This window comes from Pyrenophora tritici-repentis, chromosome 1 (genome assembly GCF_003171515.1).
Source record: "Pyrenophora tritici-repentis strain M4 chromosome 1, whole genome shotgun sequence".
NCBI lineage: Eukaryota > Fungi > Ascomycota > Dothideomycetes > Pleosporales > Pleosporaceae > Pyrenophora > Pyrenophora tritici-repentis.
Genome location: NC_089390.1, coordinates 5353516 through 5371259, shown reverse-complemented (window position 1 = coordinate 5371259; position 17744 = coordinate 5353516). Strand labels below are relative to the sequence as shown.

The window sequence follows — 17744 nt, the reverse complement described above, 5'->3', positions numbered from 1 at the left end:
CTCGAAGGAGCGTGCAGTATCATCTAGGCTTCAGGAAAGAAGCGGAAGTAACGTGTTGATTTTTTTAGTAGGCAAAGTGATGAAGAAGGCGCCAGTGAGAAGGTAGGCGGTTGCAATGGGAGGTGTAGCCTTGCTCCTTCCTTGCGCGCTAGTGGTAGCTTCCCTGGAACATTGTTCGCCCATGCATCCACTTTGATTAAGAGGGTGACTCGTACGATAGGTGGGATACCACATACACACCATGCGTACCATACCGATGACTCCGTTACAGGCAGAATACTAACCTTCTGTCTATCCCAATGACTCATTACTACAGCTACGCCGTAACACTACGTCATGCAAGCAGCTATGGCACATCATATATCAAGCCGTCACTTAAGAGAGGGATACCTCGGTAGCTGCCCTCCTTTGTCTTTGATATCGTTCTCCTTCTGTGATCTACCACCCCCCAATATGGACTCCAACTCTCCCGTCTTTGTTACATCATCCGCAACGAATATAACCCTATCCCTACTAACCCCTCTCCTTCTTTCCTCAGTCGCCTCGTCGCTGTCTCGAACACGCCCGCCCTTCGTACCGTTGCTACTGAAAGTGGAGGTCTCAGCCGTGATACGCACGCTATAACTCAAATAGAAAATGACAATGCCATTTCATTTGCTGTTGAGTCAGCGCACCTCTCGGTTATTCACGTGCTGATAGAGTACAAAACCAGACTACAACGTCGAGCTTGTTCACGGCTGTCAGTGGTGTTTAAGAGAGCATCAAAAGACGGAGACACGGAGATACTGGACCGTTTCAGGGAATGGGGATGATGTTTAGATACCATTTGTTTTGGAGGAACAGGTCTTGTGGGGTACGTCGATGTGTATCTTCGGCTTCGGCTTCTGCGATCTGTGTCTTTATTTCCGAATATTGTTCTCTTCCTGGGTTGGTATCGTGCGCATGCTTTCAAGGCAATCACATGAGAACCATCGAGTGTATTGAAAACAGATGTAAACGCATTCTTGTTTCTCCTGACTCAGTCTACTCCAACTCTTCGACCGCAAACCCGCCCACTCGGCAAACCCAAAAATCGTCTCCAGCGCCAGGCTTGGGGTTCCTGCGCACCTCCTGTTCATCACTGAGGGAAGAGGGATCAAGAATGGTTAAAATTTGATGGATAACAAAGAGCTGTCTGCCTGTATCTTGCGACTTAATGTGAGACGAAATTAGGAGAAGCGTATACGTCGTTGCGACTTTAGCGACACATTTGACACTGCGAACCGGCACATGCATCATCGACTGCGGCTGTAGTGGCTGGGTGGCCGAAGTGGCAATTCTAGCACTGCCGCTGCGTGCCAAGATGACTTCTGCTTAGCTCGAAGGCAAAATGAATTGACGCTCGGAAAGAATATTACCCCGAGTCGTCCCGCCTGCAAAGGTAACGTGTCGGCTAGCAATAAATTGCTCTTGTCGTACTGAATCCTCCGGCTGACGACATGGATCGGTAGGTGATCAACAGAGAACTGCAAATCCCGATCGTTGAATGCTTGACGCGTGCTATGAGTGCTTGGATGCCTAGGCCGAGGCTTGAAGCTTTAAATTTGAAAAAGGCACCTTTCCGAACTAGGATAGCATGTAAGTTATGTATCCAGGATCAATCCCAACCGTGAATTTCACCGTCTCTTCCCACCACTACACGTGTTCGACATTCAAGTCTCTAAGCCTCAAGTGGATCCGCGATTCTTGCAATCCGTAAGCAGCAGAAGGAGGTGAAGCGTATCGAGCTTCGATAAGGGTCATGTTGATCTTCATACTGCGCCGTTCCGCGCGCTTCCACGACAGCCAAGATTCACCGAAGATCTAAGCCTCGACCACGTGCGCTCGGAGGAATTTAGCCAAGGAGATTTCAACGGTAGCTCCGCAGCGGATGGTCATCGACAGTCGGCATGTGGGCGAAGTCGCTTCACTATGCCCGTAGCGTGGGCTCCGAGCGAGCAGCAGCGCGCCAAGAGACCCATGCCACGCTGTTCGCAAGCGACTGTGAGATCTAGACTAATGACATGGCGGCTGGGCGATGGCGGTGAAGTGACAGACGTGACAGACAAGAATTGGATACGATAACGGTAGTGTCGCAGTCAGCGGAGCGGCACAAAGGGAGTGCGTCAGACGCATCAGAACGCAAGCAGCTTTCTTGGCAGAGCATGTTGCCCGAAGCTCCGCTCCTGCTATAGTCTTCTCAAACCACGTAACTAACTAATGCTTAATTAGTAGTTAGCGAAACTAGCTTAAAAAATTATCTCTTAGTTTTATCTTAGTAACTAGATTTTTATTTAAACTATACTTAACTAACTATAAGTTACTAAAATGTTGGTAGTCCTTGTACGATCGTACGGGGTGAATAACAACGAGGTTCTTCTACGAACATAGGTGCTACGAAGGTATACCTAATGTCGCAGTAAAGCTCCATTTCATACTTGCTCGGTGTCGGAGCTTCGTCACCGAGCTTGCACCTTCCCTTTGTAGACTAGTACACAGCAGAGCTCGCATATAACGAGCTCTCATCTCATAGATAGTAAAACAATGATCTTCATCCTGATTATTCCTAAGCTCGTACTTGCAACACCTAAGCTCTGCGCAAGGTGGGCCGAAGTCGGGCCGAAGTGTCAAGCAGCCGACGTCTCTACCGATACTCACGATCCGACATAGGTATTTAGTACAAAAAGGTGCTATTATAGCTTAGTAGTAACTTATCTCTTCTTAGTAAGTATAATAATATACTATTATCTAAGAGTATTATTCGTTTAACAAATAGGCTGCGCAGACGCTATCAACAGCTAGCTTTACTGTATGGGTGAAAGCCTGGATTGATTACTAAAGGACGCTAGCACGGATGCGGCTACACCTCGGGCCTATACCGTCGGATCAGGGACAAGTGCCAATATCTGGTGTTCCTGTTTGATTTCGCGCAAGTTGTTGATCGCGGTGTAGATAAGTTGGGTGACCCGGAGGTTTTCGATGACATCTATGGATTGAATTGCTGTTGGCTTGCTACTATCTAATGGTACGGTTCAACTCCACATGAGTACCATGATCTCTGGTGTTCCACCACACCACATCTCATCGCGATTGTTTCCTAAAGCGATAGCCTGGGTTGCACGATCGACGTTGTGCGCATGTAGGCAAGCGATATTGATGCGCCTATTTGGCGGCATATGTACATGGTACTTGTTAGTGAGCGTGAGGCACCGCTCCATAATCAGGGGTAGTTAGCTGTGCAAGATTTACACATGATAATTATCGCTCTAACGAATAGCTATTCTGAACTCACAAGGACCAGCCCCCTGAAGTCTCAGTATACGGGAACAACAGAGTCGATGCCTACCCTTGCGTAGGACTGCTATAGCGACAAACTGCTTATGCTCTACTAGCTCTGCTAGTAAGCCATCTGGAATTCTCATTGCCTTTTATAACCCTCGTAGCGAAGTGAGCAGCTCTCGCCTATATCTTCTTTACTAAGTTTAGCGTAGTCGTGCTTAGCTAACGACATGAACGACTAGTTAGGGATAATGCACCTAAGCACGGTCACTTCAGGAATATAGAGGAAGTCAACAATGTGCACTAATTGAATTGCTCGTTACGCTAATTTAAAAGACTGTACTCTTATAATCGTCTCCTCAACCTTCTACAAGATTCGAGACCCCCACTTCCCTTCATTATGCCTGAAAATGACGCTGATGCCTGCTGTCCTCTTTGTGTTAGCAAACTTCCAATGCCGATGAAAAAGATTTGAACTTACATGTAGTGTGCGCCCTGAACTAGCACTAATTGTTTCCGCCTACGCAGACTTGGTAGACACCTGCACTGCTCTGGTAGCAGTAGCCTGGGTTTTGGCCGCCTTGTCGGACTACATAGTCGGAAGAAGCCCTGCATGCAGCCAATGAATTGTAGGTAGGGGCGAGGCAGACTGGTGCATTTGCTTGGCCTTGGACGTGTGCTGGTAGAGTAACCATCGAGATCAGCGCGAGTGAAAATGCTGTGAAATGCATTGTGAGTGTGTAGGTGGTATAAATATCTTGATATTATGCGTGAAGTTGATAAGGTGATGAAGATGTTATATGTCGATGGAGACAGAGCTGGGTTTTATACTTCTTTGGCCATCTAACAAAATTTCGCCAGTCTTGCAATCGTGCCAGAGGTCGCACGGCATACCTTCCATTACATGACTAGTATGTTGTTTTCTAACCCAAGAACCAATCTCTGCCACGATAGATAAGGCGTAGATCTTTGGCTACGACATGAAAATTTCCTGCAATAGGATCGCTAAAAGGTGTTCTGGATGCAATTGTGAAGGTCGTCCGAAGATGATCTTGGGTTGGTTCTCGGGGATGGAGTGATGCGATGAACACGAGGTTGTATAGCACGATTGGTAGATCGATGTAATATACGGGGAGTTGAGAATCAAGTACTAATCCTTAGATTTCGAAGTTGAACACAATGAACCGTAAGGGCTCATTGCCTACTGTTATATAATAAGCGTGCCCTCCATTGTGGCCTTTCCCTCCATGGAGGTCGCACCCTCCGTGGAGGTCATGCCCTCCATGGCGGTCATGCCAAGGTTGGAGGGCAGGTCACGTGACTGCGCGGCACAAGCTTACCCGCTGTGCCCCGCCTTCAACGTTGTCCTGCCGTTGTTGCTTGTCCTCCTCCTTGCAATCGTAACAGCAATTACGTGATAGTAAACATGTTACCTTGCGGGATTATTCCTGATAGATAAAACAAAGCCTTCGTTTGAATGTCTAACTATGTTAATACAGCGGGAAGAATGCTACAGTCAGACAGGTATGTACTAGGCCTCTGCTTACCGTGTTCGTCCCTCTCACGGCCACCTAAATGGTCTTATTGGTCCCAGGCTGGCAAATGGGTCGGGGGTGGGTCGGGATGGGGTGGGGTTGCACAAACTTATGGGTTGAAGTTTCGGTTGATAAGTAGAGAAAGGGCTCGTGCGCCTAGGGCAGGGTCTCGACTGCTCTCAGACAACTGATAGATGTTAGGTTCAAGGGGAGAACCATGAGCTGTACTCATGGTTCTCTGGTAACGATATGGACTCTACCACATAGCTCGAACATCGACCCGAGAAAACCAGGGACACATAGGTGTAAGGGGCTAGGCTCAAGGAGCTATACCGATGGCAGGGCCGGGTAAAACAGCTATCACTGTTTGTTTACTTGGCGGTAGAAAGTTGTTCCAATTGCGTCTAGGCGCGCTGCCTGAGCGTAGTTTGATACTTAGGTAAGCTTTGGTGGTCTGAGGTAATTTAACGGGATGCGCCCATGTCACGACCTTGGCTGGGTCGGCCTCCGAAGACGCGTTGCCGACGTGAATGACATACAGCGACGAACACGAGGCATCCCAACCCGTAAAACGATCACTTCTCCCTCCGCAATGCTCAAAAGAGGGAAGCGGCTCTCCTGTTGCTTGACGTATAAGTTCCATTCGTCTCGCCGTCCGAGGCGATCTTGTCCCTTTACGTGTCCCGGATCTAACGCAACCCCGAAGCGTCACCAAGCCCGCTCCCTCGATCAAAACCCTTGCCTATCGCACCTCGCACGAGACAACCTACGCGCTTCCCATCGCATGCCCAGGAAGCATGAGACTACGGCAGTCTCGAGTTCCTCGCAGCCGGCGGATTAGGAATCATACATGCGATTAATGAGGAAAGAATCTTGGAGGAGTTCTACGACGACGGGGTCGATGTCGAGCGCCAAGCACTCGAATGTCCAGCAGAAGACGTAAATATCGTAAGATGTTCAGGTGTAACATACAACGGCCTCATCCTTGAAGCGAAGCGAAGCAGATCCCGTTGCATGCAAAAGTTCGCTGGCCACCTGAAGCTGCAGAGGGTAAGTTGATGCAGGGTTATTAGAACGGTGCATCCGATTCCATGCATGAAGTTCCTAAGCTCTTCAAGAACTTGTAGCTAGGTTTGCAGCTATTGAGAAAGAAAATTGACGACCAAGAGATACCAACTAAGAGATTTGTGATGAATTCATGGTCCATATTTGCAAGGACTAATTATGTCTGATGTGGTGTGCATCGCATCTCGTCACGCCATTGGGTGGGACTAGACTTACGTCCGGATATTAGTTTAGTTAGCCCGGAGGCTTCTAACAAAACTAACTAAATTAGATAGTTATAGATATAACTACTTATTATTATCTAACTTCCTACTAGTTAACATCAGTTATAACTATTAGAAAGATATTAAAAAATATATAAAAAAAAACTTCTTAGTTAATATTTACAGTTATAACTAGCTAGTTAAATACTACTATAGTTAGATAAAGAAGCTAAATATTTATAGAGATACTTAGTAAGAATTCTAAGCTTACTTTACTACTGGTTTACTCTGGAATACGAAACGTTGAGTGTCAAAGCAGGCTGAGACCCTGTTTTTTGGAGGCAGGAGAAGGTGGGTCCGATGGAGATCTGTTTACGTGCATGGGCCCCCCAGCCCAGGCTCAGATTGGAGATGGCGGGAAGGTGCGTTCGGCGCACATGACATCATCTGCGGCCGTAGCAGTGCGCAGCGCAATCTGGCGATAGCGAGGCTTTTTGGGGCGACAATGGCACCTGGGCAGCGTAATTGCCAGGATGGCTTTGTTTTGCAAGGACACATTGCAAACGCCTTCCATGACACGAAGGCGGCGCTACCGAGAGATGATACAGCGCTCCACTTCCCCTGGCACTCGAGTTGGCATCCTTGCCGCTGGTGCTCACTTGGCAGTACACAGCCGCCTCACCAACCACCCTCGTCATCTCAACCACCCCAACATAGCTGATGCACTGCCCCCTCCCCCTCTTGAATAACTAACCAAATTCGCCGGGGTTTTCGCTGCTCTTTTAACTACGAAGACTTTGCCAATCTCTGCCGCTATCTGTCGGTCAATCTCACCCTTTCCTCAGCCAATCCCACGCCTTGCTTTTCATACCAACTACCTGACCACGGAGCTTGGCCATTGCCAGGACACATCCTGCTAGCTCTTCCGCTCGTGTGGCCGTCTGACTCTTCCGCCAGCAGCAATGAGTGAGTATTGCCCTTTGATTCTTTATTCCGCACTCGGCTCTTGCCCCGGCCTTGTTATGATGCGCTTCGAAAGCCTTGGTATTTAGCTACCGATCCTGCTACGACATCGTTGGTCGCCATCATCACCTGCCGACGGACCGGGGCGCAGCACAACAACCTCGATAGCTTCTAGCATCCATCTTCATCGCGCATTGATCTCGGCTGAATTCCACCTTGCTAACGAGCGCCCTTGGCAGAAAACATAAAGCGAGACTTCCACCGTGCAGGTCGTGCCAGTAGTTTTCAACCACACCAACATACTATGCCGCAGCCTGCCAACGGTCGCTTCCACGATGAGCACACCCCGCTCATCGGGCGCACCCAGAACTACGAGGACGAGTCGCGCGTCAAGACGTTGCCCAAACACGTCTTGCATTTGATCTATGCCACTCTCGCCAGCAACTATGTCAACGTTCTATTGGTCTTCGTCCCGCTCGGCATCGTCGCCGGCGCACTCCACTGGAATCCCACCGTCGTCTTCATCCTCAACTTCATCGCCATCATTCCTCTCGCCGCCCTATTGAGCTTTGCTACCGAGGAGCTTTCTGCAAAACTCGGCCAGACGCTCGGTGGACTCATGAATGCGACATTTGGAAATGCCGTTGAACTCATTGTAAGTTTGCCCAATGTCCAACGCGCTGCGACCATCGCTAATGACGCATAGGTGTCCATCGTTGCGCTCAAGCAAGGTGAAATCAGAATTGTCCAGGCCAGTATGCTTGGTAGCATTTTGTCCAACATCCTTTTGGTAAGTCGAATCGTGCGCCTACTCAGCCTTCACCGCTAACTGTCACCAGGTACTCGGATGCTGCTTCCTCTCGGCCGGTATCACCCAGCATGAAAGCCGCTTCAACGAGACTGTCGCATCTACCATGTCCTCGCTCATGGCTGTCGCATCCGCTTCGCTCATCATTCCCGCTACACTATACGCAGTCATGCACGGCGACAACAAGAAGGACAACCTCGAGACCGATAAGAACATCCTGGTTCTTTCCCACGGTACCGCCATCATTCTGCTCATCCTCTACGTCCTATACCTCTACTTTCAGCTCTACTCGCATCACAACCTCTTTGCCGACGTCGAGAACCAGGAGGGTGGCGATGAGGAGGAGGAGGCCCAGATTCTCTCGCCAACATCCGCCGGCGTCGCACTTGTCATTGTTACCGTTCTTGTTGCTATCTGCGCCGAGTTCCTCGTTGACAGTATCGACTCAATCGTTGAATCCGCACACATCAGCAAAACATTCGTCGGTCTAATTTTGATACCCATCGTTGGAAACGCCGCAGAACACGTAACAGCTGTTGTCGTCGCATACAAGGGCAAGATGGACCTCGCTATCAACGTCGCCATCGGTTCCTCGATGCAAATCGCCCTCTTCGTCACACCTTTCCTCGTCGTTCTCGGATGGATCATGCACCAGCCGATGACCCTCCACTTCCAGGGTTTCGAGACTATGATCTTCTTCATCTCCGTTCTAATCGTCAACTACCTGATCCAAGACGGAAAGAGCAACTACCTCGAAGGTGCCATGTGCATTGGTATCTATGCCATTATCGCGCTCGCCTTTTACATCTACCCCGACGACGCAGCCGGTAATATCACCGTCGAAGTCGTCAAGCGTTTCTTCGCTGCCCACTAGACAGGACATACCTGTTTGCCAGGGGTTGGTAAATGTGCGAGCTTTGCGCGCACGCTGAGCGGCGCCAAATCTTCGTTTCCTATGTACATTGTATCTAACCCTAGGTGATAATTCGCGTAAGCCAGGGTCCCCCAATACCCCTTGTCCTATTTGTTGGTTATTTCCTAGGCTATGTTGTTCCTGTATGAGTATCTGTGGGGTGGTGCAGCTCTTCTTGGCGTTATATCTCCTTGTGGCAGTGCGATTCGGATCGGTCGGCCCCGAAAAGTGGAGTGTGGCTTATCTTACTTGGCCCGTGCGGATAGACATGATTGGGTCTCCCTACCTGATGCCGGGTTATTGGCATGGTTCCAGGTAGAGGCAAGATTGTTTCTCTTGTAGAATTAAATGAAATGATAGAAAAGTAAACATTGGACTTGTTTTTGTCGGAATGAGTTCTCATGGTGATGCAAGATAAGATTATCTCAGTCACGCGCAGCCTCAATACATGATGTCCCCTTTATCCTTTTTTTTCTTCTTCCTATTCTCGCAACGTATGGCCATTATGTTGTTTCGGCTAACCAGATACTAAGAAGCCCCTGTATAGCATTTGCCTATGCTGTGATACCACTCTACGATGTCCTTGATAGGGGTAAACTTGAGTCGTCGAATATGCGTATACTGAGTAAAAACCGAGGTTTCAGAACAAGCATAGTAGATCAGGTACCAACTAGGCCTCTCGCCTCTGTGAAGTTATTTCTCTGGCTCAAATCAATCGCGTGTATATGGTACTTTAGCCTTTCTCTGCAAGTTCTTATAGGTGCCTCGCTTGTTCGATATGTGCGTCGTGTCCAGAGTTGCTATCAGTCAGTTCAGTCAGTCCGGAGCTCTCTGGACTGACTGAACTGACGTCCTGAGGTCACTGAACTGGACTGGACTGACTGCCAAGACTTTTCAATTAAACTAAAACTGACTGACTGAACTGACGTCGCCGCGGCCTGCGGACTGACTGGACTGACTGAACTGAGTTACCTGACGTCGAACTGAGATAAATGCTCCTGTACTTTTGAGATTTCTTCCTCTGATAGTGTGCGCGCTAGCCCAGAAGCTGAGGTAGTTGTTGGCTGTATACCAAGCCTCTTCCAGCTCTTCAAGCTCTGCAAAGCTGAAATAAGCTCTGGCTTCATATGGAGTCTCCGGGTGCCTAACATGTCGCCAAGCTCGCTGAAAGTCCGCTCACAGTCTGCCGCTGCTGCTGGTATTGTTAGGACGTCAATAGCGAACTTTGAGAGTATAGGGAACTGCCCAGCAACTGACTCCCAGTATAGAAGCGGATTAAGAGACAGCCAATCCTCCTCAGCTAACGCTGGTTGCCGCTTCCATATCTTATACTCATCCTCAGCAAGGCTTGCCTCTAACTGCCGTGTGCTTTGCTCAATTGACGACTGTAGAAAAGCTGATCGCGACGTTGAAATCCCTAGCCGGGGCTTCTTACGCGGCGGCGTTACAGTGTGAGCTGAAGTGGCTGCAGAGTCCTTCCGCCCCTGCCACATGCGCAGGAATGCCCGGTGGTTATTGTCAAGCCAGCCGTCGCGATAGTGGACACCGTCACGGGCAGTGACATGGGTGTTAGGCACCTTCTAGAGCGCTGAGAGGTGGTGTTTGTAGTGCGGGTGTAGTATTGTAGCAGTGTAGTAGACAGGCGCGTTATCGAATTTTGCGTAGTACTCAGCAAGCTTACAATGCGCAAGGTTAACGTTTGTAATAAGATGATCTTCAGGCGCATCTAGATCTTCGTAATTTACATCCTTAAGGCGGTCTTTGAGAGCCTCAAGCTAGTCAAGAAGCCACTCAAACGTTACTAGAACTTCCTATATAGCGCCGTGTCGGCCGTGTCGGCCGCGACCTTCAAGTAGCCGTGTAGCTTCGGCAAATAGCTCAAGGAGTCGAATGTATTCTGTTATTGTCGCCCAGTCCTTGCCGCTTAGACCCCCTTCGCGTATATATAACCGTGGCTGGGCAGCAGGGAGCTGCTCACGATTCTTCCGGCGTCGTGAGGTTGCTGTTGCAGCACTATGCTCCTCAAGTTTACACTCAATATAGCCATCGATAGGGCCGTGTAGCTCAGCTGCACGGACAAACGTGTTGAAATAGCTATTCCAGCGTGTCTTAACAGGCTTCACAAGCTGCCAGATGTGGGGTGTAACACCTAGAGACTCTGCCTCCTCGCACTGTAGGCGCTCTAGTAGTTGTCGAGTTTGAGGCGTACAGATAGACGCAATCACGTCAAAGAGGACGCCAACAGGACCGTATTTGCGCCACTCATCCATGTACTTCTCCTCTTCCTCAAGGTGTGCGGCTTCATTCTCGTACGCGCTACGGTCTTTGCCCCAAATTACTAATTGTGCGCTTAGGTTGAGTATATGGCAGCAGCACCGCAGCCGCCGCTCGCTTGCGATAAAGCCAAACTCCTCTGCTAAGGACTCAACTGCAGTATCATTGTTACTTGCGTTGTCAAGCACAAAGTACCCAACCCTCGCGTTGTCAACGCCAAATAGCCGAAGTATTGTTGTTGCTGCAGCGGCAATATTATTGCCAGTGTGCGCCCCGTGTAGCTCAGGCAACCCAAGCAGGTGGTCAACTAGCTTGCCCTCGCTGTTAAGGTAATGTACGCAGAGGCCAGTAAAAGCATACTGCCCACCAGTTGAAGTCCAGTTGTCGAATGACACGTGTATAAGCGACCGGGCTTCGCGAAGGTAGTTGGCAATAGCTGGTATGTATGTATTGTACTCAGTAATAATATAATCGTGGAGCGTTTGGTGGCTACGCCAAAGGAGAGCTTCGGCTAGCGGGCTCACGGCCGCAATCATGGCTCGAAACTGCGGCGTTTCTATTACGCGAAGGCTCTGGTTGTCCGCGACTACCCAGTCCTTCAGCGCGTCCTGAAATCGAGAGGTTGAAAAGCTTGCTGCTATCTCGTTTGCTACCTCTTGCGATACTTCTATCCCTTTAGACCTCATAATATGTACTTGGGACTTTGCGAGCGCGCCCATAATATTGCCCTCCCGGCTAGCAATTGGTACAGGTCCGTTAGGTCCGTGTGAGTGTCCAGGCTTGTTGCCTGAGAGGTGTCGGCCGGCGTTTGTAGTGCTGTCAGCCTCGTAGCAAGCCTCCTGCTTCCGTCGTTGATGGCAGTACCGGCAAAGCCAGTAGTTTTTCTTGTACTTGCGGTGCCAGACGGCCCAGCCGTGGCGGTAGATCCAGCTTTTTGGCCCACCGCGACTATTACGCTCAACCTGGCGCCGCTCAAGATACGGCACACGCTTAAAATCAAGCCCGTCGTAATTGTCGTCGTCGTCGTCGTCGTCGCCGTCGTTGGGGAAGTCCGCCTGTACTGCCAAGGGCTCATCAGCCTAGGCCTCACTCGCAGTATCGCCAACAGTAGGCGCGTTTGATAGCGATGGTAGAGGAGAATTGCGCTTGTCGCATTCTACAAGGCGGCGAAGGCCTGAATTAGAGGGAGTAGACATGAAGTACACCAAGAAGTATTATGGCAACAGTAGTCTAGCGTCGTGTGTATAGCAGACGCGACGCGACGCGACGCGAAAGGCTTACTAGGTGCGCACCGGGTAGCGCATTTCCGCAAACTCTAATTAGCTTAAAGCTAGATGCTTTAACTTATATAGGATTAGTGTCTTTATATCTAGGACTAGCGCGGCTTCGAAGCCGCACTAAATGTGGCTTTCACAACTCTAAAATACTGCTTTAAAAACAGCTAACGTCAGTCTAACGTCAGTCAGTTCAGTCAGTCTGGAGGCTTCTGAACTGACTGGACTGACGTCCAGCTGCCTCAAGAACTGACTGACTGAACTGAGTCTTGGCAGTCAGTTCAGTCAGTTCGAACTGAGTTACCTGACTGATAGCAAGTCTGGTCGTGTCAATAGGCGATAGAACAATATTGCATGAGTTAACATTGTAATATATGACGATGCGCTGAATCCGCATGATAACAGCCATCTCCTCGAAAATGGCTAGGATATCAATGAGACGGAGTTTACGTTTCCACCCGTAATGTACATTGGTACCTACTGTTTGGTACCAGAAAAGTTGGATATTCCAATCGCGAGTTCATTTTACACTGGCTGCTTGACTATGGCCCAAGTCTGGATATCACTTCAGTCTAAAATATCGGCTATTGAACATGTAGAAGAGGAGGGGAACACTGCATTGCTCGAGATTATGAGAGAGGCAGAGATAAGGTGGAAGGAGGAACATGAGAGTGTAACCCAATAGTCGCTTTTTCTGAAGTATCGTGACCCGTTACATCATTATCCATCTGTGTGTGACTAGAGCTTACTCATACCGCTTCATCAACTCGTTCCCTGCCACTGCCTCGGCAAAGCCCTCCATTGATGTCGTGTGGCACCAAGGCTTCTCTGCAATTTCCACCTCGATGGTCCTGGAAAAACAATTTGACCATCCTTTCCTAGGCAACTGTTTGACAACCTGTTCGATGACTTTGGTGCTCACAAGATGAGGTTGCCAGCCCATGTTATCTGCAATTTGTCAGTACTAACTATTTCTTGTCATGCGCGATGTATCAAACACTGAACCGACTTTGTTGCATGATCACGATGGGAAGATGACATACCAAGCTCGGTTGCAAGCTGAACAAGTTGCACCATATGACTGACCATGCCTGTCTCCCCAGGGTCCTGATGCCGGATGATCGCTTCGGCAACGCTCTCTGCCTGGGCTTTCGGTGCACCAAGCTCTTGCAGCTTGTTCAAAGCGATGAAGCCGCCCTGAAACTCAAATGAGAGATGGGTAGCTGAGCGGTTGCTAGGTGTCGTGCCGATATCGTGAAAGAGGCAAGTGAGAGCCCAGGTTTCGAAAAAGGTCTCGGAAGCCCAGGCGGGGAAATGCTGAGTCACTATAGTATATCCTGATTGATATGTTAGTTCGGTTGGACACAGAAAGACGAGTCTAGTCAAATACAACAGCGTGGTGAGATGAGAGGGCGGAATACACGTACCGTAACAGTACACCCTCAAGCTATGGTCGTATACATCTCCAGGTAGTTGTTGCTTAGCATGGTCGTTTGCCTTCGTCACTAGTTCCGTGCCGGGCCATATATCGCTCACGTTGACCGTAACGTCTTGTGTTTTGGCATCTTCGGCAGAAGGGACGTTGGACCGGTTGCGAGGAACGGCGGTCCAGCCGAATTCTTCAGACTTGGATGTCATGGTGAGGTAATTCTATCAGACTATGTGATTGAAGAAAGGTTTCCAGGTGATGTTGTCAATTTCGTGGGCGAATGTCGTCTTAAAAGTCTTTGGCTGCTCTTGCCCCAGCATGTCGTAAGTACGCCTTTGGGCCGAAACGGGTTAGTCATGACAGGTCCCGATGCTTACAAAGCGCTAGCAAATGCAGCAAGCGGGACACAAGGAACACAGTAAAGACATCTGCATGATATCGTTGCAATTCGAAGCGAAGTGTGACGCTGGCTGTATGTTTCGTGCTAAGTATGACGTCATGGAACTAATGACGACATGCTGGTGTTTCTTGAGAGCACTTATACCCTCATTCTAATCCAGGGAGCTCGAGAATCATTTCCACAATATAGTTGTAAGCTTCACTGATGAAAGCCTCCAAATAGATTCTTTTCTGACTCTTTCGATACCAAAAGTGCGCATGTATACTCATGAGATGCGCTGGTAATTTGTTTCTCAGTTTGGCTACGAATGATTAGGCTCAAAGTCCTTTCAGTTGAAAGATGCGCAAACACAGCAACCGTATAATATCAATATCGAATCTGCGCTATGTACTCCCTATGAAGTCATTAGCTATCGTTCTGCCCAATTCATGATACGACATTTACTCGCAGCATCGCATATCTCCATAAGGTTCCGGAGCAATTTGCACTATGGTACAGCATATAGGTATGGCCACTGTCTGAGTAGAACCACCGCTACCCAGTTGGAGGAAACTGCGGTCCATCAACACCATACTTTCCATATCCGGGGATCTCATAGGAGGACAGGCTATGGGAATAGTAATATTCTTCTCTTCTGTACGCACAGATTCTTGGACCTTTGTCTGCCTTTGACAGGGTAGGCAGGCACCAATCCTGGGAGCGGGGAAAGCGGGGTGCTTGTCCCAGGGGAACTGGGCACTTTATGCTACGCCACCGAGATCGAGATGTAATTTATGGCACTAAATGAAGTCGTGAAGCCGTGAAGCTGTGCGTGGTATTGGAATTAGAGTCGCATCTTATTAAGTCCGCTTATAAGTGTGGCGATACATTTGTCCATTACAATATGAGATTGTTTGTTGTTGCCGTAGGGTTCAGCTCGGAGCTAGAAACAAATTTTATGGAGGAGGCTAGGCTTCTTGATGTCTAGTGTCAAGTGGATTGTGTCTTTGAAGGCATTACTGGTAAATTTTTGGCCATCGTTGTCGCTGCTGGAGGTCCGAATAGCGAACATGACATCTATTCCAAACATGGCGGTGCTAGCTTGCTTAGAATCCAAAAGAAGAGCTATGGAATTAGTTGGCCTTGCGATAGAACAGCTATAGACATGAAAAGAGACTTTGGACCTGACGCTGTTCATTTTTTACTATCGTTCGACGAATCTGCTTGAACGCACTCGTATTTGACAGATGAAATTAGTTTTCGATCATTCAACATGTGACGATATCCACTCAACCTTGGCTGCTTTCAAAATATTGCACAGCTCTGTATTCTCATAGTATTCCGCACTCTCGGCGGGTGACATATCTCGTACTGGGTTGCGGATAGTAGGATCTGCGCCGTGCTTTAGGAGCAATAGTAGCTTATCCTTGGCGTTGTATCTTGCGCAGTGAATGAGCGGCGTAGACCATCTTGGGGAATCATAGTTGACGTCAATTCCATGTTCTATCGGTACTTTCGTAGTCGCGGTACCGTTTTTGTTACGACTACGACCTGCGGTGGAGTAGAACAGCGCCAATGTGTCTAAGTCCGTCCCATAAAATAGAAGAAACCGGAGTGGGGTGGGATCAGCTAGAGCTGCTGCAGCAGCGAGCGTGCTACGAGGTTTCAAACAGGTTCCTGCTCTTCTGACGGACTGGCGCCATGGTCCAAGAACCAGCGTAATAGGCCTTCGTGCCTCAAAGCGTGTCTACATGGTCTTGACAGAGTCATATTGGGGGACCATGTGTAATACTCACTGTATAGTTGGCTTCTGGAACTCTGTCGAATCAATGTCCTAACCGTGATCAAGGAGCTGTTGGAAGATGGCGGGCTCCTCCCTTGAAGTAGCACTCTGTAAGCTATCGCAAATGAGAGTAGCCCCGTGATCTAGTAGTACCTTGATCGTATTCAGAGAACTAGGAGGCATTGCTAATGATAGACATTTTTGTTTGACTTTGTAGGCCGGTTCTGGGTCGCTAGGTAGCCATGACTGAAGCGTCTCGATATCATTGGAGTTGATGGCATCCTGTATATTCTGGGGCGGAAGTTTCATTTTGTCGATGTGAAAGCCTTGGGATATTCGAAGAAAGTATCATGCTGCAGGTGGTGAGGTAAGGGTGATGTAGGTGCGTCTTGTGCGGCACAGTATCATGACTGCCTAGGGCTAAGGTTACGGAAAGACACAACGATATCTGGAAGTAGAGATCTCTTCTACCTTTATTCTCCCATGACTGTTATGATGGGTTGAATTTGTTATTGACGGTCTACAAACGTGTTATTGCCATGATCGCTTCGTCTGCCTGCATGTCCTTTCATGTCTCCTTCGTTTCCTCGTATACGCTCGTTTTGTACATAGTCTTTATAAAAAAATTTGCTGATTATAATTGTTACACAGTAACAATTTTTTCCCGACTCCAGTCGATTGAAGGGTGGTGCGGGGAAGAAAGTAAGATGTCGGAGTACCCTGTCGATCGCCGGTGCACGTCCCTCGAACTTTTGGCTTGGTGACATCAACAGATCGACCGCCTCATCCCAAACACCCATCCAAGCCTCAACACCCACCATGAGACCACAAACCCCAGTCAGGGCAGTGCAATCGATACGCAGCTGTATATCGCAAACTTCACGCTACCGAAACCCTGCCATACACACGCCACTGCAGTTACAACCCCCACGAATCTCGCGATGCATATCCACCACCACCTCAAAACAACATAACCCAACATCCCGCTCCACAGTCGACCCAACAGAAGTCTCCCACTTCAATGCGCTCGCGTCATCATGGTGGGACCCCCACGGCCCCTCTCGACTCCTACATCTCATGAACCCTCTACGACATGACTTCATCACACGCTGCCGCTCCATCACGCCCACACCCGCGACCCAGAAACTCCGCTACCTAGACATTGGCTGCGGCGGCGGTATCTTCGCTGAGTCTGCGGCGCGTCTTCCTACTACAACATCCGTTACAGCCGTCGACCCCACACCGCAAGTCCTCTCCATCGCCGAAGCGCATAAAAGGCGCGACCCCACGCTGACGGCGCCGGGTAAACTCACATACCTCAACACGTCGATTGAAGATCTTCCGCGCCCTGCTTCAGATACCGAGGCTTTCGACGTTGTCACCTTGTTCGAAGTCATCGAGCATGTGAACGCTCCTGGACCCTTTCTGGAACACGTGTTGCCGCATGTGAAGCCCGGGGGATGGTTGATAATGAGTACAATTGCGCGGACATGGACGAGTTGGTTGGTTACTAATGTTGTTGCGGAGGATATCCTGGGCATTGTGCCGAAAGGGACGCATGAGTGGAGCAAGTACGTTAATGAGGATGAGTTGAGGAATTGGTTTGCGAAACAGCCTGGTTGGGGTACCGTGAGGACTATGGGGATTGTGTATGTGCCTGGGTTTGGGTGGAAGGAGGTTGCTGGAGGTGAGCAGTGGGGGAATTACTTTTTGGGTGTGAGGAGAGACGCGTGAGGAGACGGAGGGTTGTGGGATCAGTGGCTGGGAGTGTATGGTAGGTTTGATATGGGAGCAATTGATACCCAGGTAATGTACAGTATA

General features: G+C 49.2%; 7 protein-coding genes across 7 annotated transcripts; 2 read left to right on the top strand and 5 right to left on the bottom strand.

Annotated features, from left to right (window-relative positions):
* Positions 1 to 3803: 3803 nt before the first annotated feature.
* PtrM4_021010 (uncharacterized protein) lies at positions 3804 to 4028 on the bottom strand (the record flags this gene model as incomplete). Its single annotated transcript, XM_066103427.1, has 1 exon — positions 3804 to 4028. The coding sequence occupies one exon, from the start codon at positions 4026 to 4028 to the stop codon at positions 3804 to 3806; it is 225 nt and encodes a 74-aa protein (XP_065965629.1).
* A 3654-nt stretch (positions 4029 to 7682) lies between these two features.
* On the top strand, positions 7683 to 8745 carry PtrM4_021000 (uncharacterized protein; the record flags this gene model as incomplete). Its single annotated transcript, XM_001931944.2, has 3 exons — positions 7683 to 7718; positions 7770 to 7853; positions 7903 to 8745. 3 exons carry the CDS (start codon positions 7683 to 7685, stop codon positions 8743 to 8745), a joined length of 963 nt encoding a protein of 320 aa, XP_001931979.2.
* A 1007-nt stretch (positions 8746 to 9752) lies between these two features.
* Positions 9753 to 10277, bottom strand: PtrM4_020990 (uncharacterized protein; the record flags this gene model as incomplete). The annotated part of the gene is made up of 1 exon (XM_066103426.1): positions 9753 to 10277. The coding sequence occupies one exon, from the start codon at positions 10275 to 10277 to the stop codon at positions 9753 to 9755; it is 525 nt and encodes a 174-aa protein (XP_065965628.1).
* A 318-nt stretch (positions 10278 to 10595) lies between these two features.
* PtrM4_020980 (uncharacterized protein) lies at positions 10596 to 11594 on the bottom strand (the record flags this gene model as incomplete). The annotated part of the gene is made up of 1 exon (XM_066103425.1): positions 10596 to 11594. One exon carries the CDS (start codon positions 11592 to 11594, stop codon positions 10596 to 10598), a length of 999 nt encoding a protein of 332 aa, XP_065965627.1.
* Positions 11595 to 13077: 1483 nt separating this feature from the next.
* PtrM4_020970 (uncharacterized protein) lies at positions 13078 to 13970 on the bottom strand (the record flags this gene model as incomplete). The annotated part of the gene is made up of 3 exons (XM_001931943.2): positions 13078 to 13280; positions 13376 to 13669; positions 13760 to 13970. 3 exons carry the CDS (start codon positions 13968 to 13970, stop codon positions 13078 to 13080), a joined length of 708 nt encoding a protein of 235 aa, XP_001931978.2.
* A 2004-nt stretch (positions 13971 to 15974) lies between these two features.
* On the bottom strand, positions 15975 to 16232 carry PtrM4_020960 (uncharacterized protein; the record flags this gene model as incomplete). Its single annotated transcript, XM_066103424.1, has 1 exon — positions 15975 to 16232. One exon carries the CDS (start codon positions 16230 to 16232, stop codon positions 15975 to 15977), a length of 258 nt encoding a protein of 85 aa, XP_065965626.1.
* Positions 16233 to 16742: 510 nt separating this feature from the next.
* Positions 16743 to 17657, top strand: PtrM4_020950 (UbiG, 2-polyprenyl-3-methyl-5-hydroxy-6-metoxy-1,4-benzoquinol methylase; the record flags this gene model as incomplete). The annotated part of the gene is made up of 1 exon (XM_001931941.1): positions 16743 to 17657. The coding sequence occupies one exon, from the start codon at positions 16743 to 16745 to the stop codon at positions 17655 to 17657; it is 915 nt and encodes a 304-aa protein (XP_001931976.1).
* Between the last annotated feature and the right edge of the window lie 87 nt (positions 17658 to 17744).